Source organism: Lagopus leucura, unplaced genomic scaffold (genome assembly GCF_019238085.1).
Source record: "Lagopus leucura isolate 7727_CA_CO unplaced genomic scaffold, USGS_WTPT01 Super-Scaffold_100021, whole genome shotgun sequence".
Taxonomy (NCBI): domain Eukaryota; kingdom Metazoa; phylum Chordata; class Aves; order Galliformes; family Phasianidae; genus Lagopus; species Lagopus leucura.
The window spans coordinates 12301254-12319991 of record NW_024962274.1 but is presented as its reverse complement, the minus strand read 5'-3'; the positions used below and the strand labels follow the sequence as shown (position 1 = coordinate 12319991).

The following is an 18738-nucleotide window of genomic DNA, read 5'->3' as shown; positions in this document are numbered from 1 at the left end:
GAAGCTCTGCCTGTGAGGAGGGCCTGGTACATGATTTAATATGTCTACTGTCAATCTGGATGAGGGGATTGAGTGTACCCTCAGTAAGTTTGCAGATGGCACCAACCTGGGGGGAAGTGTTGATCTGCCTGAGGGTAGGAGGGCCCTACAGAGGGATCTGGACTGATTGATTGCTGGGCTGAGGCCAGTTGTGAGTTTAAACAAGGCGAGTCCTGCACTTTGCTCACAACTCCATGGAGCGCTATGGGCTTGGGGCTTGGAAAGCTGTGCAATGGAAAAGGGGCCTATCAGCCGCTGCAACTCCCTGAGAGGAGACTGTGGCAGATGGAGGTCAGTCACTTCTTCCAGGTGACAGCAATAGGATGAGGGGTGATGGCCTCACCTTGTGCCAGGGGAGGTCAGGTTGGGTGTTAGGAAACGTTCCTTCTCAGAAAGAGCAGCGAGGCACTGCACAGCTGCACACGGAGGTGGGACAGTCAGCTGGAGGTGCTCAGAGCTGTGGGGATGTGGCACTGAGGGACGTGGGCAGTGGGCATGGTGGGGTGGGCTGGGATTGGACCTGGGGATCTGAGGGGTCTTTTCCAGCCCTAACAATTCTGTCATAACACAGTACATGTTGGGATGGTCTGGTGATTTCCACTGGCAGACCTGCTTCTCACCCTTTTCAGAGAGGAGAACTGACAGCTATTGTGAGAGGAGCAAACGCCCCATTGCTGCAGAAGACCATTCTGAAACAGCTGGCAGTGGGAAAGAAGGTTTTGGAGCATGGAGGAGAGCGTTTGGTGGTAATCAGGCTCTGAATCCTTGTTAGAGCCAAAGCTCAGCTTTCCAGTGCCAGCAAGGCGCTGAAGCTGGGTTGCTTCCTGCCAAAAACCTATCAGTTTTTCTGGGCTGAGCCTGAAGGCTGATGTGCATCCCATGTCACAGGGTTGTGCAGCCCTCCTGGATGTAAGGAAGAAGCTGAAAGGGTGGTTGTGTTTTTAAACCCTCTGTCCTCCTAGGAGAAGGAAAAGCAACTCCTCACCTTGCTTTACAGGACGGAGGGAGAACTCTGCTTGCGTTTTCTCTTGCTGAGCTCACCCACCCCTAGTATTAGTTATTCCTTCAGGACACCTTAGCTTTTAATTCCATAATCTAGCAGCTCTGATGACATTTCTCAGGCTGCAGGGGCGGGCACTTCACTGCACTGGGCCCTGCTCGTTCCTGCGCTGGGATATCGCCGTGCAATCACTGGCAGCAGCTATCCTACAGCGGCTGTGCTGGGCACAGCGCTGCTGAGGAAATGCAGCCTTTGTTCTGAGCTCACTGCAGCCGTACCACTGCATCCCCTGCAGCGACTCTCACTGGTAACTCTCCACGTCACTGATGATTTCTTTCCCTTCCACCGCAGGCTCACGTCCTCGACGCTCCCTAGTCCAGTTTCGCTGCCGCCGTGCTGGGGCAGCCGCGCACTTCCCAATAAACCGCTCCGTTCCATCGCCTCCGCCCCTCCGTTACCGCCGCGCTGCGGCCCCTTTAACAGCGGCGGGGGGGAGGGCGGCGGTGCCGTGCTGCGCCTGCGCGGGAGTGGGGGCGGCTCCGGACGCAGGTTCGAGTCCCGGCGCCGCCGGCCTGCTAGCCCCGCCACCAGTCCCAGCCCGGCCATGGACGCGGCGCCGGAGGAGGGCTCCGCGGGAACCGAGGCTGAGCCGGACGGGCTGGCCTGCTCGGAGCCGTCCGCGTCCCGCCTGAGCGCGGTGGAGCTCGACCGCGAGCTGGACTCCCGCAGCGAGCTGGTGCGTCGCCATTTCCGTGCCGGCGCTGCCCGTGCCGTGCCGTGCCGTGCCGTGCCCTCTGCGCCCCGTCCGGCGGTGTGGGTGGAGGTGGGGAAGCGGTCCCTGTGGCCGCCGTGCAGGCAACGCCAGCGCTCGTACTGCGAGCCGCCGTGCCGCTTCCAGCGGGGCGGGGATCGGGCGGCATGGAGCTGCGAGGCCGGCCCTGCCGTGCCTGACCCCGGGGAGAGCGCGGCGGGAGCGCCCCGGGCGAAACGTGCCCTCCTCGCATCTCGCCCCGACCTTCCCTCTTTGTCTGAAGCTTTTCCCCATGTTCTGTCGCTGTCTGCCGGAATCTGGCGCCTGTGCGTGGGGTGGGTGTAAGCAAAGCGTGCTCCTCTCGTAGTTAGCAGAGGTTTGGAAGGCGGGGTGGGCATCTAACCCCGGTCTGTGGTTTCTGATGTCCAGATCGATGACAAAGAGTTCGACATCCCTCAAGTTGATACCCCGCCAACGCTGGAGAGCATCCTGAACGAGGTGAGAGGGGCACGGCGCAATGCTGCTTGAACTGCTGTCACTGAGGCTGGAGAAGGTCCCCGAGGTCACCCAGGCTCTCGTTTCCTTCCGGGAAATAAAGTGGTGTAACCCTATGGCTTCCTGATACTGATAGCTGACACAGCACGTGTTGAGTCGTGTAATTGCTGGATTCTTCACAGCTCCACTTTGGTAGTCTGTTTCATACGTTTGGCCCCATATAATGGCAAAAAGGAGCTTGGAACAGGTGACTTCTCTTAAAATCTGCATTAAAGGTACAGGTATGAAGTGTCCCAGACAGTCACGTGCAGTCTAGGAACTGGAGGAACATTCAGCAGATTGCTGCCCGAGTGGAAGGGATGTTGAGTGAAGGTGCAGAAGAACCTGTCCTCTTTCTGGTGATGGATGTAGGTGGAGCTCAGAGAATTTCTGTAAGCCCAAACTCACAAGTGGGCCCATTCACGTCAAAGGAGTAGAACTGTGGTTAACTGAAGAAAGCCTGGCTCAGTGCAGACTGTCTTTGGTGCTGTTTGTCTCAGTGTATACAGGATAGGAATGACCAGCAAAGTGTTTTCAGGAAGGGATTTCAATGTGGAGCACAAGCTGAGTGAGCCCGTAGGCATACCTTGCTCTGAAGGAAAGTGAGCACAGGGCTGCTCTCTGTGAGGCAAACAAGGAGCACCTGCTGTCATCTCTGCACATTGGCTCTCAGTGCAGCGTTGTGTTTGCACTGTGGCCCTGTGCTTCAAGGACAGTGTGATGTGTGTTGAAGTTAGAAGGTAGCTTAAGGAATGGCCACCTGAAAATAACATAGAAACAATTCTAGGCAATGCTTGAGGAGAGAGGGTCACCAGCAGAAGGCGGCCCTGGGGTGCAGCACGTTTAGTTCTCTTGTTGGCAGCATTCTCTCACTGGAGATCCCACACTATTCATCCCCTCTGTGATCACTGAGGGTTCTGGAGACTGATTCTTCCACGCTATCCACAGTATAGCATTGTTCTGTTTTTCTAATAAGAGATTATTTCATTGTATTCTCATACTTTTTTTCTGCTTACTTGATGCCATTTTGCTGATGTTTCAGTTAAGGTGTTGTGTGCTTTGGATATTTACCAAGTGTGGTGGTTCTCTTATTTCAGACTGATGATGAAGAAGAGTCTTTCATTTTGGAAGATCCCTTTCTCTTGAACGTTGATAACACAGATACACACTCCTATGACACGTCTTCTGTAGCAAGCTCTGACAGCGGGGACAGGACGCACCTGAAAAGGTACTACAAGTCTGATACCCTGAGAATTTAAATCAATTAAAAGTAATTATGTTTTTGGTTGGGTAGAAGGACTATCAATGCTAAGAACAATTGAAACTTCCTAAAGCAACCTTCTGCGTTTTGGAAGGGCAAGCAAAATGCTTTTGCTCCTGGAAATGGAATGTGAATCTTGACATCCCAAAGCAGCCTGGAACGTGATAGCTAGCTGCAATACTGCTGACTTACTTTGTTAATTACTCAAACTATGGCTTCATCTTACACCCTGAGCCGCTCCCATGGCCTGCTTATGTGCCATGGGAAGTTGGCCTCTGGTTTCTGTTATGCTGTGATTGCTACGTGTGCAATTGCATTGGAAACAATTGCAAACACTCTTAAGTGTGACAGTTTGTGGTGGCATTTGGTGGTGTTCTGAGGCACTGTTCTTTCATTTCCAGAAAAAATGTTTGGTATTGAATGAAATGTAACCTGAAGGGACTTAATATTTTCCAGTACGTGGAAGGCAGAAAAACTGGGAGTCATTTTTATCATGTTTGTTTGAAGCTGCTCACCATGTTTATGGGTCCTCAGCCACACTATAAGCTATTAAGCATATTTCATTAGCCTACCTACTTGTTTGTATGTCTTTGGAAAGATAACTGAATTTTCCTGGGGAATTTCCCCCTCCTATGTGTGTTGCATTATACCAGTGCTCTTCAGAATCTACTTTTCCTTGTACACTGGTTACCTTTAAAAACATTTTCTCCATAAACAGCAACTTTTGCCTTTTGTATGTAGTCAGCTGTTTGAATTGAATATTACACTTCAATCATACATCTGGTTTTCCCAGGGGTCCTATGCTGCTAATGAGCATTTTTCGTTGTGTGTTGCCTACAGGTGCTCACCTTTAGAGGTTGAAGCTTTCTGGTGCACTGAGGCTGGAGTAAAGAGCAGAAGTGTTTCTCTTAGGCTTTATTAATAAATGCTGTAGTCTGCAGAGAGATGCTTGAAACTGAAGACTTGTTTGAAGGACTTTTCATTTCTGTGGAAGAGGAATTAAGACAAATTCTTATGCAGGCACAGTGTTAGGTTGTATACTTTGCTATTGATTTTATGGCTGTTGATTCTGGACACGTGTGCATCAGCAATAAGAATGGGAACTGCAGGGTTATGTATGCATGCAGACTTTACCTGCTGGTTTAGCTGTGGGCATATGTTCCTAACTCTGCGTTAATGTGTTTGGATTATTTCTTCTTTCCTTAGGAAGAAAAAACTCCCAGATTCTCTCTCTCTGCATGGATCAGTTATAAGACTCTCGCTTCTGAAAGGGATTTCTGCCCAAATTGTATCTGCAGCAGTAAGTGTCTATCTCTCCTGGTGACCATCTATTAAGTAAAATTTCGGCTTGTTCTGGTGTAGAGGGATGTGGGTGGTCTTCTCCCTCTTCATAGTATTAGTATTAACATGTTTAGTACGTAAGCTAGCGTTAGTAACCTCTAACTAGGAGTGAATTATTAGCTATCTGCAGCAGTAATGTGGTAAGTCCTCTTTAACACTGCTTTTTGTTGCCAGATGTCAAGAAATCTGATGGGAAATATTAATACAAAATGATGTCAGTGCTGTTGTTGCTTAAAGGTGCTAGAAGCAGGTCTGCCTAATGCCTGCAGCAGGCACAGACCACACTCATCCCAGGCCCACAAGCTGTCTGTGACTGCACCTCAGGCCTGCCTGGAGTTTGTGCTGCCAGTGAAAAGAAGCTGTCCAAGATCACAGTTGAGGCAGGGATTTATAAAGAATGTGAATTCTGAAGCAGGCTTGTTAGCATAAAATGCAGGTGATTCTTCTGTGAGTGTCTCTGTAAGGGCTGTGTGATTGGAGTCTGAGTGTGAGTGTGCTGCAGCTAGTTGTTACTGGTGTTGATGGAGGTATGAACCACCTGGGTGGGAAGCTAAGAAGGTGTTCTGGAGAGGGAAATGGTTTTGCATTAGATATCAGTGCAGTGTCCGTAGAGAATACTGAGGGCTGTTAATCAGATTAGACTTTTTTTGAGGAAAAACAGGATAGCTTTCATTTGGAATGACAAGATAGTCTGCTTCTCCATTTCTGCATGCTTCCTCATCTGTTCTGAGTATTCCTTGCCTGTGGTTCTCTCTGCACTTTCTGCCCTGGTGAGGCTTATTAAGACATCTTGTGTTGACTCTGTGTGCTGTATTATTAGAGACATTAATAGTGCAGGGAGTTCTGCTGCTTACTCATAATTTGTTCTGTTTTTCTAGGACAAAGTGGATGCTGGTTTGCCTACTGCAATTGTAAGTACACGATTTTCAAGTACTGTGTGTTTATTCTTCACATAAATTTGGCAGACTTTAAGCAGTAGTTTGAGTTGATAAATGGGTCTTGCCTTGCTAAGAGCCCTCAAATCTGAGGGTTAGGAGGAGCAGCATTAGAAGGCTAGCTTCTAGGAGCAGAGTGCAGCCTTTCCTAACTGGCCCTGTGCTGATGGAGCCCTCTGCTCTCCCATTTTTCATGTCATCACCAGAAGTTCTTAGTTAAGCACCCAGCCATTCCCCATCACGTTCATCTGTTGGGCACCTTGAAGCTCCCTACCTATTTCTCCTTTGCTAGCCGTTGCTTTGACTCCTAAAGGCATTTAAACTGAAGTGCTCATCATGCAGTGAGTTCGAAGTTTCTGTGGCCCTGATAGAACTCAAATATGACCTTAAAGCTTTGCTGAAAGCCTGTCTGAAAGGCACAGGCCTGTTTAGCAATGGGCACTAAGCTTCTTGAAGTCAAGCACGCTAATTAAAGTATGTCAGAAGTAAGCTGTGTGTAATTAGAGAAGCGTGTTAAGGATGTGGCAAACAGCAAGTATTTCTTGCCCTTGTGAAGTTTTAATACTTTATGAAGAAAAGAAAGTCATTTGATTACTTTGACTCTGGTAGCAGCAGTACATAAGAAATGATACTTTTTAGTTCAAGACAAAAAGGGAAAAATGCATCTGGAGGTGAGGGTTGCATAGCAAGGTTGGAAGTGTGTGTGACTGAGGCACATAGGGGGTGCAAAATTCTCCTTTGGTTGTAGTTCTCATGTAGGAAACTACATGAGTTCTCATATAGCAACAAGTCTGTTGCTTGTATATTAAAAAGTTACATCAAGTCTTCTTAAAATTTCCCCTTCTGGCAAGCTTTGTGTGATATTGGAAGTGGTGGATTTGTGAATTGTTTGTGAACATCTCAGCTTTTGGTCTTTTTCCTTGACTCTTTCAGGCAGCATCAAATCTGATAGCAGTGGGGACTTCTCATGGGCTAGCCCTGATTTTTGGTAAGTGAAGAAGAAAGCTCTTTGCATTTTAATGATCTTTAAAAACAACAACAACAACAACAAAACCAGCAAAATAACAAAGGAACCAATCCCCAGAACAGCTCAGATTAGAATTGGAATTGGATTTCTTGTAGCATGTTTTGTGCTAAATACAATTTTATTTCAGTAAAGAAATAAAGCACAAGTAACATTTAATTTGTTCCTCTTTGTATAGTTCTTGCTCCTGTTTTGCAGGAGTTTGACACATTGATAACAAGAAATTTGTCTCCTTGACGATTGTATAAAGAACCTTTTTTGTGTTTATGTATGAAATTACTCTGTTTTGATATGGAAAAAACCAGAATCAGTATAATAGAACAATCTTGCAGTGTATCCATCTTTTCCCTTCTGACACAGTAGCTGCCAGGAGTAGGAAAATTAAAATGCATTCCTTGAGAAAGGAAGCTTCTAACCCATGGCTACCTGTGAACTTGCATCCTTGGTTCCTCCTTCCCCAATCTTCCCCTGCATCCATCACCACTTTATCCCATTTTCTTTCTCCCATCACCAGCCTGTCTTACATGTAAGTTCTGAACTTATGCCTTAGCTAACCAGCTTCACAGATCTGGAAGTGCTTCCATGCACATTTAGTTTGTGAGCATTGAGGTCTATGCAGCACTAGATTCATAACAAATTTTGAAATTGAATTGCCCTTTTCCTTCAGAGTTGGCTGGAATTATTCAGGAGGCTAAAAGTTGTGAGGGGGCAGGGTGCAGAAGAAGGGGGAAGGACTGTGACAGAGTAAGTCCAGATTTTCAAATGGGATGTACTTAATCTGAATCTGATCAACACGTGATCTGAGTTGTTAGTAGGAGACCTTTGTAGTTTGTTTTGTAGCTGCAACAAAAGACATTTCTATGGTGATTTTCCCATTTCTGTCTTTTGCATGTGGGCATTTAAGGAAGTTAGTAAGCTTCTGAACAAGGGGTTGTCAGAATAGTGAGAGGTTTTTGCATTTTGCACTCCCGGAAGGACTTGGAGTCTACATAAGCATGTGAGCAGGCAGGATCATTCTTATCTTTGTTGTGACTGTTTCTGCATCAAGTCCCACTGAAAGGATTGATCACTGAATGCCTGAGGTGCTTGATGTGCTGTGGTGCTTCAGTTCATATATTTCATAAGGCTCTTGAAGAATTGTTTTCTTTGTTATGCTCCTGGTTAGGTTTTGGACAAACTTTTACTTTGGCCATGATCTTTACATTGCTATGTACTTTGCAGTTTCTAAAGGTTTTTCTGTGGTCTTTAGAAAATGTGATGCAATGTTTTTCTTAACTGAAAGTTCCTTGACTTTTACTAAGATGTTAATGCTTCGAGCATTTAGCAGAGAAGTGAGAGCTGGACCTTTCTCAAAGGCTCCTGGTGTTAGGGTAAGAGGCAGTGCACTGGAGTTCCCCCAGGAGAAGCTCTGACTGATGTTTGTTTTGACCATGAGGGTGATGAAGCACTGGAATAGATGTTGCAGGATCACCTTCCTTGGGATACACAGAACTCACCAAGGCCCTGAGCAGCCTAAGCTGATTGACCCTCCTTGTGGCAGAGTGAGGCCAAGGACTGCTGCAGCTGCCTTGCAATCTGGGTTCCCCTGCTCCAATTGAGAGGTGGTGAGAGGTGTGCTACTGCATCCAGCTTTTCAGATACAGACAGGAGTGATTCCTGCATGCTCCTGTTCTCTTTTCATTAGTGTCATGAAGTAAAAATGTATAAACTCATTTTTCTTCAGTCACCACACACTTAGTTTTAGAGCACTGTAATGAGCAGCATCCCCTCAGGTAACTGAGCAAATCAAAAGGTGGAATGGTACCAAAATAAAAAACATCAGCAAAATCTGAAGGCTCTCTGTCTTTTTGAATGTTGTCACATACGCTGTTCTTTGCTTCTCTCCTTTCTTTTGTATTGATTTCTGACTTTTTGTTTCCTATTTTGGCCCTTTCTATGTGGACTGAAAAGGAAAAGGTACAGTAACACCACACCGTGCACGTACCCTGCATGAGCAACTCCTGTCCTGCCCAGTTTGCATGCTGATGTGCTAGGTTAATCTGTGCCAGGCAGCATGAAGGGCAGTAACCAGGCAGTGGGTAATACTGCTGGTGAGCCCAGAAACTGCCTATTGAATGCATGTGTACTGAATGCTGCCAATTCTTTGGGCAGAAATAGCAGAGGAACAGGTAAATGTGCTATCTCTAATGTTTTAGAGCAGGATGTGTCTGTAGATGTTTGCAAAGGCGTTGTTTCAGGGCAGGATGAAGTAAAGCTCTTCCATGAGATCACCATCCATCTGTTTCTGCCTGAGAACTGTTAGTGGGAGCACTACAGATTAGGTTAGGACCTGAGTCAGGGAGCCATGAGCCAGAAACTCTGGGAAACTCAACAAGCAGACAGCAACTTCTGACTGACCCCATGTGCAGCTGAGGAGGAGCAGTGGCTTCCTGGGGAGGTGACTGAATTCCAGCTGTGAGCAGTCACTTCGTTGCACAAGCTGGAGTGGTGGAGAAGAGGCTTCAGCACACCCTGATTTAGGAGACAGCTGTTGTGTTTTCAAGGGAGATGGTGTCTGTAACCTGTGCCTGTAGCACACCATCTCTTGTCCTCCTGATTCCAGCTCCAAGAGGGATACCTCCTGAGAGAGCATTTACTGGTGAAGGTGGGAAGAAAGCATCTCATCTTAGAATTTGTAGCATTTGAGTCATTCTGCAGGAAATCAAGTCTTTTGAATGCAGAGAAATGATGGCTTAAGAAAAAAAAAAAAATCTGGTTAAAAACCTGATTATCTGAGATCAATTCTGCTTATTCCCGTGTTCTGGAAAGTCATGTTTCATATTCAAAAGCTTGTTAACAATTTACTCGTAGGGCTAAGTACCATCTGGTTCTGGCTCCAGACTGTGAAAACAGCAGCAACAGCAATAGTTACTGCTGGAAATAGTTCAGATGAAGAACTGCTTTATTTACATTGTAAAATTGAAGATGTTTTCCAGACAGTTAGTAGCCACCTTTGTTTCAAACATGTGGAAGATACTTTTTAATCCAAAACGTGGCTTAAATTCTATTGTTATTAGTCTGAAAAATCATCAAATGAGCTTTTATAACCCTTTGCTTTTATCTGTTTTTGTTACCTCAGCAGTTCATCAGTGGGAGCTCATTGACTCAGACATTTTGTTTTGTGTTGGGTGCAATGTTGCTTGTCTGATTTGTTTTTAAAATTGTCAAATGGGTCCTCCTTGTGTGTTATCCTGTGATTGACTGAAAATGAGAACAAGTGCTGATGTGTTTTTCTTTGGGGTTTGCTTTCCAAGTGGTTTTTTCTCTACTCTGAAAACGCATCTTAGGCAAAAAATGGGCACTTCTTTTTTGGGAACTCAGACTGACCCACCCCAATTCCCTCAGCTGCAGGTCTGTAAGTCTGAAGAAGGATTTATTATTTTCTTTTCCCTTTCAATTAACAAGTAGTTCTATATCTTCACAAATTTCTCCTTAGGGAGGGAGGTTCTGGCTGGACTGGAGTTCAGGACAGGCAGAGGATGTATCGTAATTGATCAGAGATCTGCACACTGTAGGCAGTGAGGAACCGTAAAGGAAAACTTCCCCTGGAAGACTGTTATAGAGCTCTTCATTCTGTAATGGAGGAATAAATTGTTCTTAATTCAGAAGTGTTCGGAGCTGCAGAGCACTGTCTGAAGAGTTCAGTGCTGTAGACAAGCTACTTAGCAGGCACTTGAAACGTGGTGTTTTGCTGTCACACAGGGCTTAGCACGTGGCATACAGGCACCTGGTTGCCATCTGGATGCTCTTCCACTCAAGACCACTTTTCTGGACAAAATGATGCTAATTTTTATTGCACCTTAGAATACTTCCTTCTCCGATTTCTTGCTCTAGTGATACTGCAATAGTTTTGGCTCCACGTTTCTCATATATTGAATGAGGGCAGCAGTTTGAATTCACTTGAAGTCACTTGAATTGCATGCATCTTTTGATTGATTAAACAAGAGCATCAGTGCTATAGAACTGATCAGTAGCTTGTGCAACTGTCAGAGCTTTCAGAGCTGCTGCTATACCTGTATATTCTGCCAGTCTGAAACCTTCTCTTCTTGGCTTTGAGAGGCCTTTCTGATAGCAGAATTTGAAAGGTGACTCCCACAGTGTGCTCAGCCTCCAGTATGTCAGTGATACAGGAATACATCATGTGGTGTTGGGGAGGAAATGAGAGATACTTCCATGCTCTGTTTCACATCTGGCACATAGCTAATGGACCTGCAGCTTGTATGGAGAGATGTCCTGTGCCTTGGGCGCTGCTCCCAGAGGGTTCTGGGGCTCAGCTGCTGTCTGTTCCCTGGATCTCTCTGACCTCTCCCTCTCTGCTCAAGGCAAAATGCATTAACACGGTATTTCAGTGGCACTTCTGATATATTTCAGATCACCAGTCTTCATTCCAACAATCCTCACCAAAAAAAAAACCAACGAAGCTAGATGTTGTTTTGGCTATTCAGTTTTTAATGCCTCTGCGTTCCCCTATTCTCTGTCCTTGTTTTGTAATGTTAAAACAAATTTTGTATTTCCCTGCGATCTCTGTACTAACAAAGTGCTCTGATCTTGGGAACTCTTCATTAGGAGTGTAACTGTGAGCCTATGAATTGTTATTGCACCTCCAGCATCTGTGTATGTAAATAACTGTGGTACTCTCTTCTTTAACTTTGTACTAATTCTTATGCCCTAGATCAAAACCAGGCTCTACGGCTGTGTCTGGGCAGCACTGCTGTTGGGGCTCAGTATGGGGCTATCTCTGCTCTCAGCATCAACAACGACTGCTCCAGACTCCTGTGTGGCTTTGCAAAAGGACAGGTAATTCCCATGAATCGGTGGTTCAGTGCTGTCCTGTTACTGAGGGACTGTTCTAGTATAATCCAAGCTAAGTGCACTCAGTACATAGCTGTTAATTGTTGTTGTGCTGAATATAGAAACTCAGTGATGTGCCATCACACAAAGTGATGGAGAGATCCCTTGACAGCAAATATTTTATACTGAGAACAACTTGCTTGCAGATCACAATGTGGGATCTGGCCAGTGGGAAGCTGCTACGATCAATAACAGATGCTCACCCCCCAGGAACAGCCATTTTGCACATTAAGGTAACAGATTTTTCTTTTTTTTTATTCTTTTTCCAAAGAACCTGCTCATATTCAGTCAGATCACAGAATCACAGAATGGCCTGGGTTGTAAAGGAGCACAATGCTCATTTGCTTCCAACCCCCTGCTGTGTGCAGGTCGCCAACCAGCAGACCAGGCTGCCCTGAGCCACATCCAGCCTGGCCTTGAATGCCTGCAGGGATGGGGCATCCACAGCCTCCTTGGGCAGCCTGTTCCAGTGCCTCACCACCCTCTGGCTGAAAAACTTCCTCCTAATCTCCACCCTAAACCTCCCCTGTCTCAGTTTAAAACCATTACCCCTTGTCCTATCACTGTTTAACCTCACAAACAGCCGTTCCCCCTCCTGTTTGTACACTCCTTTCAGGCACTAGAAGACCACAATGAGGTCTCCCTGGAGCCTTCTCTTCTCCAAGCTAAACAAGCCCAGATGTGCTAACTTCCTTTGTGCAGTACTTCTAGATCTGCAGATGAGAGCAGCTACCTAGGAGTTATGTGGCAGTAATATCTAGAGGTGAAAAAAATGAGCAGAAATTTAAAAAAAGGAAACAAAGTATATTGCTAGCTGAAATCATAATATTGGCAGTGAGTTGTAGTATAACAAAAGCTTATTGTCAGTCCAATCTCTGATGCCAGAATCTGTGTAGGTTTAGATGCTAAAATATGTGTATCTCCTGGTTGGAGCAGTGATCTTGGTGCTTCACCTTGCTGAGACATCTCAGGTCCACTGAGTACCATTCACAGAAATAGAGCAGCATGTCTGGTGGAGCATGGCTCAAGGATGGCTTCTTACGTACTGCTTGGCCTCACCTGGCTTACCAGAAAGATTTTGTTGCTATGAAGTGCCCCTGTATTACTGCATCTGAAATACTCCCATCTCAGGCAACTTTGTCCCATGCATAACGATTCCCCTTTTTTGGGTCCTTGTTCCTCCTGGCTCCCTTCTCTGGCCCATAACCTGATGGCAGTACCAACGTTGAGGAGTACTTGGACCTTGCAATCCCAGATGCTTGTGCTGGATTGCAGAGTCTTCCAGAAGGGTCTCTCAACTGTGTACATGACCCTTTCTTATCTTATTTGATTTCATTAGGTGCTATGGATGTTTCTGATTTTTGGTCTCACAGCCCATTTGTCAGTTCTGGCACCAACCTAGAGGCTTGAAGCTGTGAGTTATTCTGGTAGCAGTGCAGATTTTGATGTCTTGTGGTTCTGAGCAGCAATAGAATGTAGTGGGACTTTGATAACAGAATCTAGCAATGATGCTGGAAAGATGAGGGCAAGACACAACACTTTGCATTTCCTACACATCATAAAAAAGCCATCAGTATTCTCGATGCTAAATGTTGAAAGTGTATTCCTGGTAGACATAACATACTGAAGTAAATGCGCTGTAGATAATGCTGTAGCATGAGTTTTTCAGGTTTTTTTTTGTTTGTTTGGTGTCTTATTTGTTAATGCCAATTCTAATTTGATTGTCTGCTCAGTTTACAGATGACCCGACACTTGCAATTTGCAACGACAGCGGAGGCTCCGTGTTTGAACTCTCATTTAAGTAAGACAGCTCTTACCTGATAGAAGTTGGCAATGCAAGCAACTAGTTCTAGGTCAGAACTTCTAAAACCCAAGCAAAAAAGCACTGCAACCAGTGAAACTATTGTCTGAATATTGAAGGTACAGCTCAGGGCTGCAGTATAATTTTACTTGAAGCAAGGCTTGTTAATCGTCAAATAATGGCTTAAGTTATTAATGTTTTTATTTAGTTATTGCCCAGGATCTTGGCATTCCTGATTGACTCTTGGAAGTTGTCATATAAGTGCTGCCTTGGTTTTCCTTTCTTAGTGAGAGCTGCTCTTCACTAACTGCTCATTCTCCTCTTGCAATCCCAAAGAGGATGTGGGATAAGGAGAAAGGACTGGGCTTGTTGCTCTGGGGAACCTGATCGTGTGCTATTAAATAAGACCCTAAGGACTTCTTGTCTGTACCCAAGCAGCTGTTTGAAACTGCTTCCAGCAACAACTCAAATTCATCCCTGGAGCTGTGTAAAAAGGCTTTTTGGAACAGTGTTTCTGAAGGATTGTGCATAAGATTTCATGAAAATGTTAGGCTGATCTCCTCCTGATAGCTGTCTGTTAAGCTGATTTCTCTGGTTTGCAGGAGGGTTATGGGAGTGAGAACGTGTGAATCTCGATGTCTCTTCAGCGGCTCCAAGGGGGAGGTTTGTTGTATTGAACCATTACATGCAAAGGTTGAACTGAGAGACCATCCTATCACCCAGTATTCACTGCTGGCCATGGCCTCCCTGACAAAGGTAACTCGCTGCAGGCAGAAGGCTTTATGAGAAGCCACAAAGAAACTTCCTGGTACATCCTCCAATGTTTTATTTTGCCTTTTTGTTTCTTTGAAGATACTGGTTATTGGCCTGAAGCCATCTTTGAAAGTGTGGATGACCTTTCCCTACGGTCGTGTGAGTTACAAAGCTCAATGCTTGCTTTTTTTGTTGTTGCTACCAACAGTTCTTGTAGTGAAGGGGGTGAGATCAGGACTAGGAGTTGGTTTTACTGCCTTACCAGCACACATTAGAACTACAGTTTCACAGCGTAGAGTTTAATGCGTTGGTCTGCCAGGTGTAGATTGCAGGCAGAGAGCTGAATCTCTTGAAGATGCTGGTTTTTTCCCAGAAGGGGGAAGGGAGGAGCTTAGGAGCTGCTCAGTTTCTTGTCTTCTCTACTGTGGCCTGGAAGCCTCGAGTGATGGGATGCTGACCTGTTGTCTCTAAGTCATGTGTGTAGACCAGAGAACACAACCTTCTGCTCAGCTTTCAGCACACTAAGGCATTGCTTTACGGCCCGTGTGCACACCTGGCAAAGTCAATGAGCAGCAGCTGATGAGCATCACACACCCTGCTACCAAGGGGCTGCCTTGCATACAGTCTGTGTTTCTTGTCTCTCAGATGGACCCTTCGAGTGTCCCCCTCCTGGCGTGGCACTTTGTGGCTGTACAGAACTCAGTGAACCCCATGCTTGCGTTTTGTAGAGGCGATGTCGTTCATTTTCTTCTGGTAAGTTTGAATGTTTGTTCTGTGTTTCAAATAATCACTTCTTACTCAGTTGACTGAGCCTCTGGCTCGTGGAATTCTAGTGTGTGTGTGCATGGTAGGGGTGTCTGCAGCTTGCAACAGGCTTGGGAAAAGAAGCTGGTTGTTGCTCTTCAGCAAACAGTGGTGTCCTTCCTTGAGGATCTGGAGAGCTGAGCTTTGTGTATTCCAGAAGGAAGTGTTGACTATAACCTCACTTCATTTCACCTGGAGGTGGAAGAATGTGGATTATTTTGAGGAGAGCATATGAATTTGAGATGCTGTTTTGTTTTTTCATGTGAAACACAGGTCTGGAAAACTTAGATAAACCACTGAGAGACAACTGCTTTCAAGGTGCATGTGTTTAGGTATGCTACTTTTACTGCTGAGATCTGCAGAAGCTGTATATGCAGTTTTTTGGGTTTTTTTTTTTTACTTTGAAGATTTCATGTCTGAATTCAGTATGTGAGCAGTGCTCAGGCTTCAGAAAATGGAGTGCTCTGGCTTGGAGTGCTAGGATGTTTAAGGAGCTGTTTTGGCATACGACTCCTGCAGTGCAAACAAGTGATTGGAAGTTAATCCAGCAGAGGGCATGTGTTCTTCTGCTTCCTTCTGAGAGCCAGTCCTCAGACCTTTTCTGTTTCCTCACATATGTGAGAGCTTTGGAAGTGGGTCACAGCACTCTGATTCAGAACAGTGTGTGATGTTACTGGGTGCTCAGCCTGCTCATGTGACTGCTCTCCTGGAGCTGGTGTGATGCATTTGGGGACTGAAGAATGTGTTCCTCAATCTTGTCTGATTTCTCTTCTAGGTAAAGAGGGATGATACTGGTGCAATACATGTCACTAAGCAGAAGCAGCTCCATCTTCACTATGACCTCATCAACTTCACTGTAAGTCTCAATACTGGTTTTTTTACACAAATTTTCTTGTAATGGTACCTCAAGATCCTTTAGTTGTATGTACCACGCGTATGCACTGTACTTATCTGGAGTTCAGTAGTGGAGAATGTCTTTAAACTTGGGATTCATTAGAAAACCAGCCTAATTGAAACAGCAAGTAGCAATTAAGAGGCAAAAAAATGAACAAACAAAAGAGTAGTTGCATGTAGGCAAAATACTTCCTGTTTCTGGGAAGATGGTAGCCTTGTTAAGGAAATGTTTTCAGGAGCCAAAGAGAATTTAGCAAGCAATATTTTTACTCCTTACTTAAGAATGCAAACTTCTCTGAAATTAGCTCAGTAAAATTCTAGTGCTTTTATATATGGATGCTTCCTAGCGTGCCCTAATTGCTTGATTTCAACAACAAAAATCCCGACTCCAAAACACATTTACACAATAGAGAGAATAAAGCATGAAAAGCCAGAATACCAAGACAGGCCTCCAAATCAGCCAGCATTTTCTAGAAATTAGATTAGAGTTAGCTTTGAAATGAGGATGAGGTTTTTTTGTTGTTTTTCTTTTTGTCATGGGAATGGTGAGGTACTGGAGCTGGTTGTCCAGAGAAAGCCATAGGTGCCTCAGGCCTGGGAGTGTGGAAGAGTTTGAGGCCAGATTGGCCTTGAACTGGTTTGAGACTTGTCATCACTGTCTGTGTAACATGACCTGGAACAGGCTGCCCAAGGAGGCTGTGGATGCCCCATCCCTGCAGGCATTCAAGGCCAGGCTGGATGTGGCTCTGGGCAGCCTGGGCTGCTGGTTGGTGACCCTGCACACAGCAGGGGTTGGGACTGGATGAGCACTGTGCTCCTTTGCAACCCAGGCCATTCTATTCTCAAGTGCTTAAAAAAATGGGAGAATGGGAGAAAAAAGGCTTTTTTTTTTTTTTTTTTTTTTTTTTTTCAGGGCTTTGGTCATAGAAGTAGAAGTTTAAGAATATAGATGACAGGCTTTGACTTAAACTTGGATGTACAACATCTTTTTTTAATGCTTCTTGATGCTCTATTTAACTCCCAAGGGATCTGAGAAGAGGAGTTGTAGTAGTCATGTTTTTGAGGCTTTTGGATGGAAGGTGCACTAGAGCATAAACAGTGTACCAACAGGATGGATTGCCATTTGTCTGCAGGTGTTTTCTTTGAAGAGATGTCATTGTAGTTTTTCTCAGTGTAAAAGCTGATATACTCAAGAGGGAATCTCCCCATCGTTACCTTTGGAGTTATACATGGTTGCTGTTTTGTAGTAATGGTGTATAGCATTGAAGTTGCTAGTGATTCTAGACCTTCTGGTGTGGATACCTGGGGATATGCCCAGAACTGGTTTAGTTCCCTCTAATGACACGTGAGTTGCTGAAATCTGCAGTGTGTTGCCTTTTTCAGTGGATAAACTCACGAACAGCAGTGCTTCTGGACAGTATGGAGAAGCTGCATGTCATAGATCGTCAGACACAGGAGGAGTTGGAGACCATAGAGATTCCAGAAGTTCAGCTGGTCTACAACAGCAGCCACTTCAAGTCCCTGGCTACAGGAGGCAATGTCAGCGAGGCGCTGGTGGGTGCAGATGACCTACATGTGTTTGCCTTAAGTGAGAGAAAGTGGAGATTTGGAAAAAGGGCTTTGTGAAACATCTGAAAAATCATACATGGTGTTGATTTAGCCAGCTAACAGGCAGTTTGCGTTTTCTTTTTGGGGAGCTGCTCCTTATGCAGGGGTAGACAATGAAACATGAGACATACGGTAGTTCATTCTTGTTTGAAAGGCCAGCTGTGGAATTTTGCTCAGTTCCAGACACTGCAGTGCCCTGTGACCAGGCCTTCTGATGACTGCCATTAAAGCCTGAGACATAAGGCTTGAAAAAATGATGGGCCCAAGGAAATTTTTCTTGTTGAGATGCTCAGCAGCGCTTTAAGCTGCATTTACAGCAGAAGGCCATGATGTAAGAGCTTGCTTACTTACTATTGCCCAGTAATCTGTGTTGTTCTCTCCCAGTCTTCATTATGTTGTTTTAATTACAGTGTTCAGGTATACATGTGTCTTTTGGAAAATTTTACAAAAACAAAAGGCAGTTTGACTTGCATGACATTTTTTCTCTCTGCAGGCATTGGTTGGAGAGAAAGCTTGTTATCAGTCCATCAGCAGCTGTGGTGGCCAGATCTTCTACCTGGGAACTAAGGTAAGTGTGGGGAGTTTGTAATGGAAATAAGTGACATTGACTTCTGGTTGTTTTGCACTTACATCCTTGGCTTAAAGAATTTGCAACAATTTGATCTTAGACAAGCTCTGAGCTCAGTAATGATGTGATACTTTTGCAGTATCCTCGTTTATGCCATTTCAAAGTAGAGTTAGCTTTCTCTGTCCTGAACTTCCATTTCTATTTCCTAGACATGCTGATGAGTAAATAGAGTAAATAGAAGAAGGTAAGAGGGTAGGGAAAGTTAGACTCCATTGAGTGGAGTTGATAGAAGGATTATTCTGATTGTTTTTCCAGTGCAAGCACTCTATGAAAAAGCAGAGAGAGGTGTATTACAGGATGCTATGTAGAAATCTCAGAGTTGCTTTACTTCTTTATTTATACCAGCCTGCTCTGGGGGGTCAGTAGGATGCATGAGCAATTGTAACTAAATAATGTGTTTGGTTGTTGTTTTTTTTTTCCTTTTCTAGTCAGTTCACGTCATGACATTGAGGAGCTGGAGAGAGGTAAGTTGAGA

At 45.1% G+C, this 18738-nt stretch overlaps 1 protein-coding gene across 1 annotated transcript in view; it reads left to right on the top strand.

Annotated features, from left to right (window-relative positions):
• The first annotated feature begins 1365 nt into the window (after window positions 1-1365).
• Window positions 1366-18738, top strand: part of VPS8 (VPS8 subunit of CORVET complex) — a 62753-nt gene continuing 45380 nt past the window's right edge. Inside the window, 19 exon segments of the mRNA XM_042878437.1 lie at window positions 1366-1527; window positions 1529-1564; window positions 1566-1775; window positions 2220-2288; window positions 3422-3552; window positions 4792-4885; window positions 5805-5837; window positions 6795-6849; window positions 8836-8841; window positions 11597-11721; window positions 11922-12008; window positions 13509-13576; window positions 14179-14332; window positions 14429-14488; window positions 14975-15082; window positions 15909-15989; window positions 17411-17581; window positions 18129-18203; window positions 18692-18727. Coding sequence (XP_042734371.1) covers window positions 1366-1527; window positions 1529-1564; window positions 1566-1775; window positions 2220-2288; window positions 3422-3552; window positions 4792-4885; window positions 5805-5837; window positions 6795-6849; window positions 8836-8841; window positions 11597-11721; window positions 11922-12008; window positions 13509-13576; window positions 14179-14332; window positions 14429-14488; window positions 14975-15082; window positions 15909-15989; window positions 17411-17581; window positions 18129-18203; window positions 18692-18727 — 1761 coding nt within the window.